The sequence below is a fragment of the Myxine glutinosa genome, chromosome 9 (genome assembly GCF_964187855.1).
Source record: "Myxine glutinosa chromosome 9, kmMyxGlut1.1, whole genome shotgun sequence".
Classification (NCBI taxonomy): Eukaryota; Metazoa; Chordata; class Myxini; order Myxiniformes; family Myxinidae; genus Myxine; species Myxine glutinosa.
Window position 1 is genome coordinate 63,008,530 of NC_136269.1, and position 16,280 is coordinate 63,024,809.

General features: G+C 45.2%; 1 protein-coding gene across 3 annotated transcripts in view; it reads left to right on the forward strand.

Annotated features, from left to right (window-relative positions):
* The window catches only part of BIRC6 (baculoviral IAP repeat containing 6), a 538,457-nt gene that overhangs the window by 54,240 nt on the left and 467,937 nt on the right, over positions 1-16,280 (forward strand). For all 3 annotated transcript variants that reach the window (XM_078784399.1, XM_078784400.1, XM_078784401.1), the window contains exons 11-16: positions 4,581-4,727; positions 5,948-6,173; positions 7,311-7,471; positions 8,536-8,658; positions 8,983-9,123; positions 9,811-9,971. In XM_078784399.1, coding sequence (XP_078640525.1) covers positions 4,581-4,727; positions 5,948-6,173; positions 7,311-7,471; positions 8,536-8,658; positions 8,983-9,123; positions 9,811-9,971 — 959 coding nt within the window. The remainder of the gene's footprint in view (positions 1-4,580; positions 4,728-5,947; positions 6,174-7,310; positions 7,472-8,535; positions 8,659-8,982; positions 9,124-9,810; positions 9,972-16,280) is intronic.

The window sequence follows — 16,280 nt, forward strand, 5'->3', positions numbered from 1 at the left end:
GGAGCCATCCAATGTCCCGATCTCGACCTGCCGGCACGTCTCAACAAAACGTGGTCGCCATGACGACCCTTTCTATCGGGCTGCCAGCTCCGCCTAGTGGAGCCTGGACGCGGCCGTTCAAAGCGAGGCCCGGCACGCACCGAGGGCCTGCTTCGGCTAAAAGTCGCTCTAACCTCTAACCCGTCTAACGTCGATGCTTCACCTGGACGCTTACACCCCGCAGCCCGTTCCTTGCTCACACATCCAGCTGTGCCCATGCTCCTCGTACCTTTCCTTACACACCCAGGTACACCCATTCCACTCACAGCCTTGGTCACACACCTGACCACCGAACACTTTGGCACACACTCGTTGCTCGCACACCTCACCAATACACCGCTTCGCACCCCCTCCTCGGTCACCTCCTCTGTGACAATCACAGGTGTGCCCTCATTCGCACACCCAACCACGTGCCTCACCACCAATTCCAGCGTGCATTCCCACTCACGCTCTACCATTCCAGGTGTGCATCCTTCCATCCCAGGTGTACATCCTCGCTCACCTGTCACAACTAACTCACGCTCCATGTCACTCTCACTACTTTCACCTCCACTCGTGACAACGCACTCACCCTTACTCTTGACAGCACACTCTTTCCTCATGCACCTGTCCGTCACACACCTTTCTCGCGCACACTCTCCCGTTACACCCTCTGTAACACTCACCACAGGTGGACACTCTTCCTTACTTCTGACAGCGCACTCTTTCCTCATGCACCTGTCCGTCACACACCTTTCTCGCGCACACTCCTGCGCACACTCTCCCGTCACACCCTCTGTAACACTTACCACACCGCGCTTCCATGTGCTCCCTCGCACACGCGCTACGACCGACTCACTCTCGCCTGCACACTCACTCCTTGGTACACACTTTTTCCTCACACACCCCAGAGTCGGACTTTCTCGCACACCTCCTCTTTCGCACACCAGACCTGTCGCACACTTCACCAACGGCCTTTCACGAACACCCGGGTCTATCTCGACCCCCAAGCCTCTTAAATCACCTGGCGCATCATACGCACGACCATATTGGTCACCACTTACACCGGGTCCTCTTCCTCTTCGCTTCTCCTCCATCACCTGCGAATCCCTCATCCGGTTAATGAGCACATCATCACGATCCGAACACAGACTTTGGACCAATTCTTTTACTTCCTCCTTTATCTCTTTCTTATCCTCTCTCCGTCGCTTCTTAATTTCGCTCACCCCTTCTTCCACTTCCTCTAATTTTTGCTTCATCTCCTTCATCTCTTCGTGCGCCCCTTTAAGTTCTTCCTCTAACTCCACTTTATTTTTTTCTATGTGCTCCCGCACCTCCCGCTCTTTAACCTCCATTACCTCTACCACCTTGTCCATTTTCCTCGTCAGGTCCTCATGTACCGTCTGACACTCTTTTTTAATTACCCCTACGTCCTTTTTCATCTCCTTCTGTGTCGATTTTAAACCCTCTATTACCGCTGTGTTCTTCTTTACCTGGTCCCCCAACTCCTTTTGTCCCACTGTCAGTTGTTCTACTCCCAGCGTCAACTCCTCTATACCACCTTGCAATTTTACAGTCCCCTTTCTCACCTCTTTCTCCATGCGCTCCTTACAGTGCCTCACCTCCTCGCGCACTCCTCCGACCTCCTCACTCACTCCTCTTCTGATCTCCTCTCCCATTACTTGCATCTCCTGCCCAGATGCCACCCTCATCTGCTCCATTTCCTCCCTGTGAGCATCCAGTTTGGTTTCTACCCCCATTCTGACCCCCTCTATCTGCTGCCCCATTTGGTTAACTTCCCTTTCCGCTTGGTCCCTCATGTCCCTCAATTTGCCTTCCATGGTGTTTTCTAACCCCTCTAACCCTTTTTGCATCCCTTCCATTTGATTCTCTTGAGCGGCCATTCTGTTTTCTACCCCCGTTAACCCCTCCTGTATTTCCCCTAATCTATCGTCTAATTTCCCAAATTTCATGTCTAATCCCTTAAAATTATTGTCTAATCCCTTAAAATTATTGTCTAATCCCTCACTGGTACCCCTCGCTTCGTCCCTCATTACCCCCATTTGCTCACTCTGAGCCCTCGCTTCGTCCCTCATTACCCCCATTTGGTTTCCCATTACCCCCATTTGGCCCTCCAATCGCTCACCCTGAGCATCCATCCGGTTCCCCATTTGTCCCATTTTGGCTTCTAGCCTGTCCATAAGGGCCCCCATTTGCAGGAGGAAAAGGTTCGGATCCACCAGGGGCGCTGTCACGGTCGCCGGCGCGGTGACCAGCGAGGCGCCATTTTGCGCGCCTGCTACCCTCGCTGTTTCGCTCTCCTCACGTCCCTCATTTTGGTCCTGGATCGACCCTACCTCACTCTCCCCTACCGGACCCCAGCCGTCTTGATCCGCCATAGCGCGACTTTCAAAATTCGGGTTTTTATTATTTTTTTTTTTTGTAAAACACAATCAAATTTCGCTGTTATAATTTCGAGCGCGTAAACGCGCTCCGGGTCCAATCTCACTCCTCGACACCAATTGTTACTGATACGACTTTGATGGTATGGGGGGCCGAGCGGGATGGCCGCCGTATCCGTACAAGTTACCCGATTGTACTCGAACGTCGACGAAGCCGCGCTATGCTGGCTCAATAAGGAAAAGAAGACACCCGGCTGGATTATAATCACACAATACGACACCAGGGGTTCAGTTCTCAAGACCTCCGGAGGAGGTTATATTAAGGCGGAAAAGGTTAGATTACAGGGACAAGAGGGAAACATAGGAAGGTGGGCACTTAGACACAACCTTATATTAACCCTAGACAGACCACAGATAAACGGGACAAGGCTGACTCACACGGGGGTTGATGAAAAGGAAAGCGGCAGTCGATGGCCAGCACAAGGTGCACCTTGTGCTCAGGGACAGGATGGCGCGGCCCAACAGATGCAGGAGGTCTCTCAGCGCTCGGGAGGGTGGCGTCTTGTCTTTCCAAGCTCGGGGCGCATCTCCCGTCACGTCCGGCGCGGGGCCGCGTATATCCGGCGGGGAGTCACGCCCTCGCTCGTTAGCTCCGCCCCATATGGCATCGGCCCATGGCTTCTCATTGGGTGCGGGGGTTACCGGCTCCGCCCTTGACGAGGGGCCGACAGGGAGCCCCCTTCTGGGTAACCCCGTCGAGCACATGTTCAATGGCGGCCAACCGAGCCGGAGTGAGGACGCAAAGCCGCTGTTGTTGTGGTTGTTGTTGGAGCTTGAGATGATGGGAAGAGATGCGGGGAGGTATGGGAAGGTCCTAAACTCCTACTGGTGCCATATCATCACATTCTGGTGCAACGAAGAGTCATAATTAATGGAAACAAGTCCTTAACTGACATAGATTAAGAATAACTAGCAAGATGTCCTATAATGGTCTACGTGTGGTGCGGGGGACCTGGGCACGACATTTAATGGGGGAATGAAGGGGAAGATCGGCTCTAATGGGTGTTGTTTACAGACAATGGGACTAGGGAATGGGGTAAGGGGAGAGTTGGGGAGTATCGGAGAAGATAGGGGAATATTTACAAGCGGATATGGAGGTCAAATTCCATATTCGCAACAATATGTAAGTCTACTTTCTGGTCTTGCACCGTCTGCTCTTTCCGTGCTTTGTGACCCCACAACCCTCCCACCCCCCGCCCCCAGGGTTTTCCAGGGCATACACAGTCCACCATAAACCCCTTTTGGGAAACTACCTAAATCCAGGATCACTGCTCACCCTCCGCCACTCCTTTGTCCCCCCCACCCCCCGCCTTATTTTTCCTGCCAGTGGAACGAAATTCCACATCCTCTCCAATCTCATTCTTTCCTCCAGGTCTTCAAGACAGCTGTTCACCACCATCTCAGATCGTCCCCAATCCAAAACCATGATATTTTCTACCCTCATTAACCGCCCCTTCCCCCCCCCCCCCTCAACCCCAATCCCTCCTCCTTCCAAATTTCCACTTTCCCTCATGTGAGTTTCCTTCTGTATCCATCTCGTTCACCCCATGCATCCTCTCCTATCCCCAATTCCTCCCCACATTATTGTGCGGTCTAAGTGTGCCTCTATGTTGGCCTTCAACTCTGCTGTTGGTGTTTCCTCCCTCTCTCACTGTTGCTCCTTTTGGACCCTGTTATGTCCTGATCCGTTCAGTGTACTAGCTCTTCCATGAGCCTCGACTATGTATTTAAAAAACTAAAAAACTTTGACACTCTCTTCAATCTCATTCTTCCCTTCAGGCCTTCAAGACAGCTGCTCACCACTATATCAGATCACCTCCATCCAAAACCTTATCTTTTCTACACCTGTTAAACCACCCTCACCCCTCTCAAAATGTTGCCTCTGTATCCATCTTGCTCACCGTACCCCTCACCGTTAACTGCATCCCTTGTTTGTCCATCTCCGTTTTGGTTTTGGTTTTCTGCTGTGCTTTTCAAAGTTCTGCCCCTTTGAACATGAGAAAAGTAAATATAATTTCCAAACTTAATTTGCCTTGATCTAGCAGTGCAGTTACCAAACTCTATTTCTTCTTTCATGATCCCTCTGCCTTTATCCCTCAGGTGGCGAGATTCATTTTCTTCAGATTGGTGAAACCCAGGATGACATCGACAGCTCGTCAATCTTCCAAGATGGATCAACCACAAGAGAGGAGAAATTTCAAGATGAGAATAAACACACAAGTGGTTCACATAACCAGGGACTCTCAGGTTGGGAACATTGATCCTCATTCCTTCTTCCCCTAAAATGCCCTTGTTTTGCAATTGCACATCCATAAACTATCTGTAAACACTTAAATGTTGACTGCAGGAGGGATAAGGAGACACAAAAAAATGCACTTTTTGCACCAGGTAGACGGTAGATGGTTTATTTGGTGGTATTAGGTACATTCTCGGATTTGTTCAGCTTGTAAATGTTTTCAAGTGTTTGTGTGTTTGTGTTTGTACATTATTCTTCCATCGCTGAACCGTAGTACCTAGAGGCCCCATATTTTGGGTGCCAGTACGTCAGAGGCTGGGCAAGATTTGAAGTTACCGCACATTGGCCTTGGCGTGTTTTGAGAGACCAAAGGTCACTATAAAGTGTATATTGGGATGTGGGATCAGGCAATTCTGCCAACGGCCTGCAGGCAAAAGGTAACCACCACGAGGCCAATATCTTCACAGCGTTTCAATGCCCAACACATCCCGAAACCACTGCCGGGAAAAGCTCATCAGCTGGGCAGTGCTGTGTATCACCCTCTCCCACACCTTCCCCTGACAGTGCCGGGTAGGCCCTGCTCAGAAATGATAAAATGTAGTAATTTTATACCCTCCCCTTTTCTCGAAGTGACAGGATGAAGACCTTCAAACAAGAACAATTGACATGATAGGAAAAACAAAAAACAAAAAAAAACCAAAAAAAAAACCACCTTTAGAGGCCATTTCCCCCCGCAAGCGGGGGTTGGCCTTTTTCGGGGACCGTGGTTGTTGTTTTTTGGTCCCCTTTTTGAAGCAATGTTTTACGGCCGGATGCCCTTCCTGCCGCCAACCCTTTTTGTCGCCTTTTTACGACAAACAGGGAATTACCAGTGAACTGGTACTCAATTTGCCGACCTCGGAAGGATGACACGCTGAGTCAACCCCCCTGGCGTTAATTCAGTGATCGACCGGGATTCGAACCCAGGATCCTAGGATCCTAAGCTGGCACCCTAGCCGCTAGCCCAACACCAGGAAAAAAAAGAAAAGAAAAAAAAAAAATTTCTTCTCTGAATTAGTTAATTTAGCATCCCTTGAATTTATATTTTCAAACAAGCTATTTAGCTTTGTTTACCCCAATGGGAAATTGTAATTATATTTTGTGCATTACCATTTGTTTTGCCTATTTTCGCGCACTGTTTATATTCGCCGAGATTGTTGTGTGCTCCTTTTCTTTCATTTTATGCATTTAGGATTGGATTTGCTGGCATTAGAGCCCCTGATTGCTGACACCCTTTCGACTATGCTTGAGCTTACGCGCTTTGAGACCCTGACGCCACGCTTCGCCGCTACCGTTCCCCCATGCTGGGCTGAAGTTCAGCAGGAACAACAACAGCGCCGTCATCCTCAGCACTTACATGGACAACGGCAGGGAGACGCAGCACAACATACACGCACGTGGAAGCTTCACGCTGATAGGTGGGCAGAAGCAGACTGGTATTATAATGTTTTTTCCCCCTTTTTTATTTTTTATGAAGCACTCAATTTATTTTGTCCCTTGTGCCTATGTTTGTTCAGTTTGACTGGGATTCGTACCTTCACTACCCTGCTCAGAGTTTTTATTGACTTTCCAATGAAACAATGTGATATCTTTCAGTAACACTGAAACAAAGATGCATTTATTTTTTATTTTGAAATGGTTCATATTTTTGTAACCATTTACTTTCATGTCCTCTTTCCTCTTCTAGTTGTATAAAGATGGGATCATCATTAGAGAAATTTTCATTGTTCACAGAAGTCCTGTTCCTGTAAGATCTTCATTATACTTGGCAAATTCAACATGTCTTTCAATCCTGGAATGTCTCACGGTCTCACCCTATCACTGTGGAAGAATTGTCAAACGAACCCACTTATCGTTTTCCATGATCAGCCACTGCAAGAGGATCATTCTCTTGAACTTCAAGGCCTCATCATCAGCCTTGACTCTCTGTGCTGACCATATAGCAAAGCTGGTCTCCAAATCAAGCCGCAAACTGGGCATCCTCCATCGTTCGAAGTTATTCCTTGAAAAATCAGAACTACTCACAGCCAATAAGGTGTTTCTCCGTAGCTCAATGAAATACCGTACTGCTTTCTCCTTTAAGCTTCACATCACATCTGTCTCTCCTGGAGTTTGTGGAATTTAAAATTCTCAACATTATTTGACGTCCTAAAATCGAACCTTGCTTCATATCACATTAAATCTTTTATTTACTTTTTTCTCCCGTTTGTGGAACTGCCTTTCTGAGGCTGCTGAATCCCATTCCTCCATCAGGGCGTCGAGCAGGTGGTTCACGACCATGTCTTGTCACCCCCACCCCACCCTTCATTTATCCTTCCTCTCTCTTTTGACCCTCAATCTTGTATCAAGACAAGTCTACATATTATATGCACAACAGTCAAACTTATGACCCACGCCATTTGCGTATAATATGGCAATGATCTTTATTATTTATACATTTTTTTTGGTAAATTATTGTGTTTCCATAGTCTTCAGGTTGCTCATGTGTATGACTTTACAAAGTATCCAACTTGATGTGAACATGAAATTAAGGATTTTTTAATGTCTTCCTGCAGCAAAAGTTGGTATGAGCACGTGTTTGAGATCGTGCTTCCCAAAGTGTGTGCTGTTGGCCACGTCGACTTCAAATTTGTCCTTCATCCCGATGTGACGAGCATCCCACCAGTCCAAGTGACCCTCTTACGGAACAGGTCTCCGGGACTCGGGAAGTCAACCGGTGTGCAATTGTTTCTTACCTATAACGATTGTGTAAATAGATGACGTATTAAATTGGGTGTTTTTCATGTTGTCTCGCAAATATTCACCTCCATTATAATTATGTTTATTTTGGGCCTTTCACCTTTGTAAATTAAACATACTACAGTGACCTTTTGATCCACGTCAGAGATTGTTTTTGCAGAGCTTATTTTGCAGAGCTTATTGCAGAGAGTTTCTCAGTCTGTGCATGCGGAAATAACTTGCAACAGCTATGTGAATGTCTGCCAATTGCCAGACAAGTTCAATTTATTTGAAAACGCTATGGTATTAGTGCAACACCCCAGACACAATGTCACTTCCTCACAATAGAATCATTTTAATGCCTTCATCCATTATTGTGCTAGCATGGCTGAAGAAAGAAAGAAAGAAAAAGTATAATTTGACGGTTTAGTGATCTCCCGATTGGGTACATTAGCGATGTGTTCCGGCGTATTTACAGTTGGTAGTTATGAAAATACGTGATAATAAAAGGTACAGCTTTTAAAGACATTAATCTACAGCAGACGCTTCAGAGTATCATTTTGTACGCCTTTTATGTGGCGGCCATGTTCTTGTGCCACTGCCGCACTCCATGATGCTTATGATTGAATGCTGTATGTGTTTGTGATATGATGCAAAGTGTGATTCTCGTGGGATGAACTTTACTTACTGTTCTGCCTGTAACCCTTTACTACTGCCTGGCTTTGCAAAAATCCATTGCAGCAAAACTATGACTTTTATCTTGCATTTGAAAAATTATTGTAGACAAATGGGTTTCCTTGTTTATCATTCTCATCTGAATTGGTGGCTCATGATGCCTGGAACGCGAATTGAAATCCCATATAATCCACTATATACATTATGTGTGTTTGTCCATCGTCCACTAATGCCCTTGTACTGTAATTCACATTACAGCACACTAATGTCTACGAATGGCTTTGTCATGCACATGATTTATATACAAGTTCCATTACGAGCCTTAGATCGATGTGTAAACAAACATCTATGATCATGACTTCACAAATGTGCTGTTGCCTCTTACAGATGTTCCCGTCGATGCGAAGGTCACATTCCCTCTTAGTCCTCCAGCATGGCTGCAGGCTAGTCCCGCATCCTCTGACACATCCGATGATCTTTGTGAGGCCATGGACATCGACGAAGACTCGGGTCAGCCAAGTTATTTGCTTGTTCATGAAGTTTTTTTTTTTTTCCATTCTGCCTTCCATGCATTTTAATATGTGGAGTAACACTGGCTACATTGCTGTTTTGGGATCAAAAAATTACTTGTGTTTTTCTCAAACAGCAAGGTCGATATTGTGTTGAAAGGAAATGGCAATAGTATAATTACTAGTTTCATGCTGGTAGCGCTAGAATTGGTTTGTGGAATGTTATTTTGGTTTTGCTTTGTATAAGTGGCCTCTGTGAATGTTTGTGTTTATTTTAATTTAAATTTTAAACGACTTTGTTCTCCTGTGTTTTTAAATATTACAGAACTGGGCACACGGAAGTTCTGTCCATTTCTTGAGGAGCATAAGGAGGACATTTTGTGTGGTCCAGTGTGGTTGGGTCATGGAATTGACCTGTCAGCACATGCAGGAACGCTGACGTTGACCAGCCCGAAACTCATCCGTGGTGATTGTTGTAACTGAAAAAGATAAAATTATACATTGAGGCATTTTGTTGTAATTGCAATTAATGAAGTAGATCGATTTCATTGTTAGCTTTGTACATCTTTTTTCCAATTTTTTCTTTTTCTTGAATGCTGCAACATGTGCAACTGAATGTTTGTTGTTGGTTTTTCCCTTCCTTTGTGCCTTCATTTGAAAGAAACGAAATACTTTTGTTTTAAGCCAAAACTTTGTTTACCAGTGGAAGACAGTCTCATAAGAGAGGGTAGTTTTGTAGCATCTTCCTTTAAAGACTTCGTTGAGGTGTTAGATTCTTAAAAGTTAACAGCACAAGGATGTGCTTTTAACAAATTGTGCAACTTTCAATTTTACAGAATTGCCTTCCTTTGTGTTATCGCAGTCAATAAATTGTGAAAAACTGAGAAACAGGTGGGAAGGGAATTTCAAGAATGACGTTTTGCATTCATAATATGAAGGTGGTCTCTTGCTGTTGACCTTCCTCTCTCTTTCACTTGGCTTTATTTATTCAAATAGTGTTTACTACTAAATGTTTAATTTTATTCTCTAGAAAATGAAAATAAAATTAGCAATTCAATGTATTATTGTTTTAGCACACTTAATATTGGTGCTGATGTTTATGTACCTGTACACAATGCTTTCTGTTCCAACATCCCTGCCGTTTTGATTTCAGGAGGGAAGCATCGCTCGTTCTTGCTACACATGCATGCTGTGCTTGGGGACAAAGCCACTGAGGAAGGTGGCAGGTCTACCAATCGGAGCCCCATGTGCAAACCTCCTGCTGTCCAAGGGCACTCTCTTGTCTCCTTTCTCCTCAAAGCTACTGCATTCAAGGTCTGTTGACCATTTTCTTTTTTCATTGTATAATTATTTTCCCCACAACTATTGAGTTGCGAGAAAGGTCTGGGAGGGCACAGCAGGTTATTTCCCAATGAATTGCCATGGTGTCTAGTAGCCCATCCCTTTTGCCACTTGTTTTAAGGAAAAAATTTCAACTCTCTTGGTGAACCCATACAGTCTAATGACAGGGACCTACAAAATGGTGGAATTTTTTTACTTCCTTCATCTATATCTATTTTTAATATATAAAAGAAAGTTTTAGTTTTAGTTTGTTTTAGTTTGTCAGGAAGGGTCATGTTATTATCCTCTCTGGGGTATATAGATTACAGTAGATCTAGGCTTGGGCATCAAGAACGTCGGGGAGGGGGGGGGGGGTGGGGTTCAGTTAACAACCCTGGTGTTGGGCTCGCGGCTAGGGTGCCAGCTTAGGATCCTAGGATCCTGGGTTCGAATCCGGGTCGATCGCTGAATTAACGCCACGGGGGTTGACTCAGCCTGTCATCCTTCCGAAGTCGGCAAAATGAGTACCAGTTCACTGGTAATTCCCTGTTTGTCATTAAAGGCGGCAAAAAGGGTTGGCGTCAGGAAGGGCATCCGGCCGTAAAACATTGCTTCAAAAAGGGGACCGAAAAACAACAACAACCACGGTCCCCGAAAAAAGGCCAACCCCCGCTTGCGGGGAAAAAATGGCCTCTAAAGGTGGGTTTTTTTTTTTTTTTGTCTCCACGCGCTAATCTCCTGAACGGTAAAAGATAGGAGGAAACCTCTGAAGCAAAAAATGTCGGGACGGGCCGCGGGAAGGTTATAGGCTAGGTGGCGAGGCCGGCTGAGGCCGCCTCGGCCGGGCTGGGCCAATTTCGCAATTAAAAGCTGAGCTGAATTATAGTAGTCAATCTTCTACGGCCGCGAGTAAAAGCTGAATTATAGTAGTAAATTCATTCAAAAAGAACCCAGGCAACGCCGGGTGCTTTTGGCTAGTTTTTTTATTTAAATGTTTTTTTTTTTTAACTCCAAAAATTCAAAATGTTTTACTCTTAATTTCCTCTACTTCCAATCAGTTTTTGCTTCCTTTTTAAATTTCAGTTTTGTTTATTTTATCTGAATATCCTTCCTGTGTGATTCCATGTACTAGTACACCCACTCTGTATGGAAGCGGCAGGAAGGGTCATGTTATTATCCTCTCTGGGGTATATAGATTACAGTAGATCTAGGCTTGGGCCTCAAGAACGTCGGGGGGGGGGGGGGGGGGGGTGGGGGCGGGGGGTTCAGTTAACAAGAGTGCTCGACAAGAGTGTTTCTTGTAGAGTGCTCGCCAAATGGCTTAAGCATTTAAGCAAGCACTCCATTCAAAACCGTCGATAAGGAACAGCTTGCTTGACAAGCGCTAGCTAGCTGCTTGGTAACTGAACACACCCCGTGTTTCCTCCCTTTCAGTTTCGTGTTAAACAGCAGTAGCGACTGTTTCAAAAGGTTATGAAAATCATATGTGTTTGTGTTTTATAATATTTTGGGGTGTCCCATGCAACGCAACAATAAGCTATTTATTCACGTTAACACAGCTTTTATTGTCCATTGTCCTGTTGGACTTGGTCCAAAACGGGGGCATATGGATTTGGTCTCGTCCGTCTATCTGTTCGGCCGTGCGTCCGTGCGTGCACAACCATATCTCAGAGATGTATTGATTGATTTTGTTCATACTTGGCACAAAGACAATATATGATGGTATACATGTGCACATCATTTTTGTTTCGCGATGCGATGAAAGATGGCCGACTGGCGGCCATTTTCATTGTATCAAATCCGATGTTGAACGTCCTCAACCATTTCTCAGGAATGCATTTACCGATCTTATTCAAACTTGGTGGACAGATAATGCATGATGGCTTACATAAGTGCGTCATTTTGTTTTTTGAGATCAGATCGAAGATGGTCGACTTGCGGCCATTTTGCTACTTAAACGTGTCCCCATCCATTTCTCGGACATGCTTGGACCGATTTTCTTCAAACTTGGCACAAAGACAACCAATGCGTATACACACGTAGAAGATTTTGTTTTGTCGAATGACCAAAGGTGGCCGACTGACAGCCTTTAACTCGGTACAGCAAAATTACTAAAACCAAGACGGGCCCTTGTACTATGACATGTTGTGTCTTTTTCTACTTGTTCGAGGAGAAAAACCCTGTTGTTGAGAGGGGATATAATAAATTGGTATTAATATTATTTTGTAATAACATTAATATTATGCTATGACCATAAGAGTTGTTATTACTTTTGTTATTATACGCCTTGGAAAAAATCCACGATTAGCTATCTTCACATGGATATACAACTTAACACAGATTTTTCCCAAGGTGGAAAACCCCCTTGGGGAGTGGGCAAATGAAGTCGCTACAACCTCCATCCTGTGACCCTTCATCCTCCATGCCAAGTTTGGTTTAGATTGGACTAGTAACGACCAATTGTATCGCAGTCAGACAAACAGACATACACCAAATTACGTATTTTGGTTTGATACATTATAGGCAAACGGCTCTTAATGGACACATATTGTGAGGAGGAGGCGAATGGAGCAGGATCTACCTCCCCCAATGCATATACACCATCGTCAACACTGTGGTTCTTCCTGGAATTGTTCACTGGCTGTTTTGTCCACATTACATTTTTTGTCCACATGCTAATTAGCAGGATGTTTATCACTCATATTTGACGGAAATTAACTTCGCAAAAAAGTTCACCGGGTGGATGCTGAAGGAAGATTAAGAGGGCGTGGGTAGAGGAAGTGTTATTTTTTATGAACAACAACAAGGACACCAACTCCTGCCTTTGGCGGCATTTTCTTTTCCTGTCTGCCACGTAATGCTGTGTTTTGCTTTTGAGCGTTGCAAACTTCCGTTCTCTCTGTGCTATGCTTTCCCTTGAGCATTCACTCATTCTACAGGTATGAACACTTGGTAGGTTATTATCCTTCTATGAAAATACCTCCACGTAACGTTTAATAATTTGGCACTTTTGTGTTTGATTCTGTACGCCTTATTGCTCGATATTTCCATACTGCTTGTATGAACTAATATCCTTAATGTATGATTTTGTTCATTCCAGAAGAAAATGGCATTCTTTGGGAAAGTTCTCACCACGTTCATGTTTATACACCCGACGGCGTGGTACAGGTCGCCAAGCGCCCATCTGGCTTTTTGTTTGTTGCATGTTTTCCGCTGGTCCGTCCGGCTGTCCGTCTGTCCGTCCGTGATAGGTTTTTATTACTGTGATAACTTGAGAACGGCTGAAGAGATCCAAGTCAATCTTGGTGCAGGTATGTATAATGAGGTACAGATTAACCTATTCCATTTTGAGGTCAAAGGTCAGTGGACACATTAGGAAAACTCCTGTTGCCGTGATAACTTGTGAACCAGTGATAGGATTTTGCCCAAAGTTGGTAAAAGTATGTATTGCGATGAAAAGATCAACTGATTTAATTTGGGGTTCAAGAGGTGAAAGGTCGGTCTGCAAAAGTTTTTTGTTACCCTGATAACTTAAGAACATCTGAAGGGAACTAAGTGAAACTTGGTACAAGTATGTATAATGATGTAAATATAAATATATTAGATTTATGGGGTCATAAGGTCAAAGGTCAGAAGTCCTGTTTGGTAAAATTTCTGTCACTGTGCTAACTTGTGAACCAGTTATAGGTTTTGACCAAACTTGGTACAACTATATATTATGATGAAAAGATGAACTGATTATATTTTGGCACCATAGGTCAAAGGTCAGAGGTCATGCCAGGTAAAAATGTAATATGGACTTGAGAACAGCTGAAGGGATTTGAATTAAATAAATCTGGTACAAGTATTTATGATGTAATAATGTGGGCGGAGGCATATCGGTCGACGTTTTGACGTCAAAGATTGCCGTTCTGGTGGTTTTTTTTGGGGGTTTTTTTTTGTTAACTTTCTATGCACTTTGTTGTGAATGTTCATGTAAAAATTATCAGTTCCATTAGCTGCTCCTCAATTTTGCTTTTTTCCTCATTAGAATCAATATTGCTTGCACACTACTGACCCTGTCAATACTGATATGGTGTTTTTTTTTTGTTTTGTTTTTTGTTTTTTTTTGTATACTGAATCGAGGCTCGTGAAAGAGCTAACATTTATTTCACAAACAAATCAACCAGACAAACAAAATATACAACAAGAGGGAGCGGAAGACAAGATGGGGAGAGAAGGGGAAGCACACAACCACAACATTTGAGAGCAGGGAGAAGTGTGGGAGGGAGAGGGCTTGGGGGGAGGAGGCGTGGGAAGGGGGGAGAGGTATAAAACACAGGGGGACCAAAATCAGCGGGGGTAGAAAAGATCAAGGTTTTGGATGGGGGAGGATAAGAGATGGTGGTGAACAGCTGTTTTAAAGACCTGGAGGGTGGAGTGGGATTGAAGAGAGTGAGGGAGTTTGTTTCAGAGGCGGGAGAAAAGAGGAATGAAGGAATGAAGGAGTGAAGGTGAGCAGAAAGTCTTGATTTTGGCAGTTTAACTATAAGAGGGTTGCAGGCAGATCTTGTGCGACCTGTAGGAATATTTGGGGGACAGAGCCCAGAGAGAGCTGGGGGGGGGGGGGGGGGCAAGGCCAGAGAGGAGTCGGTAGAAGACGGAAAGACCACCAACCTGCCTGCGGTGAGTGAGTGAAAGGCCCTTGGAGTTGGCTTCATCGCGGGAGATTCCAATGATTCTGAACGCTTTGGTTTCAACAGCGTGAAGACGAGCTAGGTGTGAGGCAGGAGCACCAGACCAGAGGGGAGAGCAGTATTCCATAGAGCTGCGGATGAAAGCCTTGTATGTGGTGAGGAGCTCAGGTGTGCCAAGGAAGGACTTCGCACGACGGAGGATGCCCAGTCGGCGACTGGCTTTGGAGGCCAGATTTGAAATGTGGTTTTCCCAGGAAAGATCATGGCAAATAGTGAGACCCAAAAGCTTGAGTGACAGAACTTCTTGGAGAGGATTATTCAGAAAGTGGATGGGAGGGTTGTCCAGTCGGTCTTTTCGGAGAGACATCGTAAGAGTGTGAGATTTATCAGGATTGAAAGACATATTCCATTTGTTTGCCCAGTCTGTCATTTTGTCCAGGTCTGCAGAGAGTGAGGAGGATGCAGACTGCCGATCTGAGGGATGAGGAATGGAGCGACAGAGAGTAGAGTCGTCAGCAAAGAGATGGAGAGGATTTTCAAGAGAGTCAGAGAGATCATTGATGAAGACCAGAAAAAGCACAGGGCCCAGAACACTACCTTGGGGAACTCCAGCCTGAACAGGAAGAGGAGATGAGAGAAACCCATTCAGGGCCACACGTTGACTACGACCAGAGAGGAAGTCCGCCAGCCATGCGTGGAGATTTCCGTGGATACCAAAGGAGGAGAGTTTGGTGAGCAGAGCAGGGTGCCAGACCGTATCGAAGGCACGTGAAATGTCAAGGGAGACAGCTCTAATTTCCTGTTTGGCGTTGAGGACCTCCATCCATTGTTGAGAAAGCAGAAGCAGCATGTCCAGAGTAGAGTGACCAGGTCTGAAACCAAATTGATGATCAGAGATCAAGCCATTGGAGAAGAGGAAAGATTTCATATCTGAAGCAATGATGGATTCCATGACTTTGCTGATAATTGGGAGAAGGCTGATTGGTCTGTAGTTGCTAGGATCTGTTTTTGCACCTTTTTTGTGCAAAGCAGTGATGTTGGCTGATTTCCAAGCAGATGGCAGATGACCTTGAGCAAAAGAGAGGGTGAAGAGAACAGAAAGAGAGAGTGAAAGAGCGGAAGAACATGATTTTAGGACCCGTGGGCTGATGCCGTCAGGACCAGTTGCAGAATCAGAGTCGAGGGTTGACAGAAACTTTTCCACCTTGTCAGGAGGAAAGGACACAGAGTCCAGGAGCAGCTGGGTACGACTGGGTACGGTGGGTACAGAGAGGGATGGGTTTTGGGACACAAGATTTAGAGGCAAACACAGAGTTGAGGCATTCAGCTTTTTCACGTGCGGAGTCGGCCGTTAAGCCGTTTGAGGTGAGGGAGGGGATGGAGGGGGAACAAACACCAGAAACAGATTTGACCAGACGCCACCAGGATTTGGAAGAGGGAGACAGATAAGAGAGTTCGGTCTTGAGAACGGTGAGCCGGTGAGATATTGTTTCCTGGCTCTCCTGAGGGTGGACACACACTTGTTTCGGGCTTTGTGAAAGGAAATGAGATTTCCTTCCGTTGGATTTGCTTTAAACGTTGTTGTTACCCTCAAAAAAATAAAATAAAAGGGACAATCAAACATAAC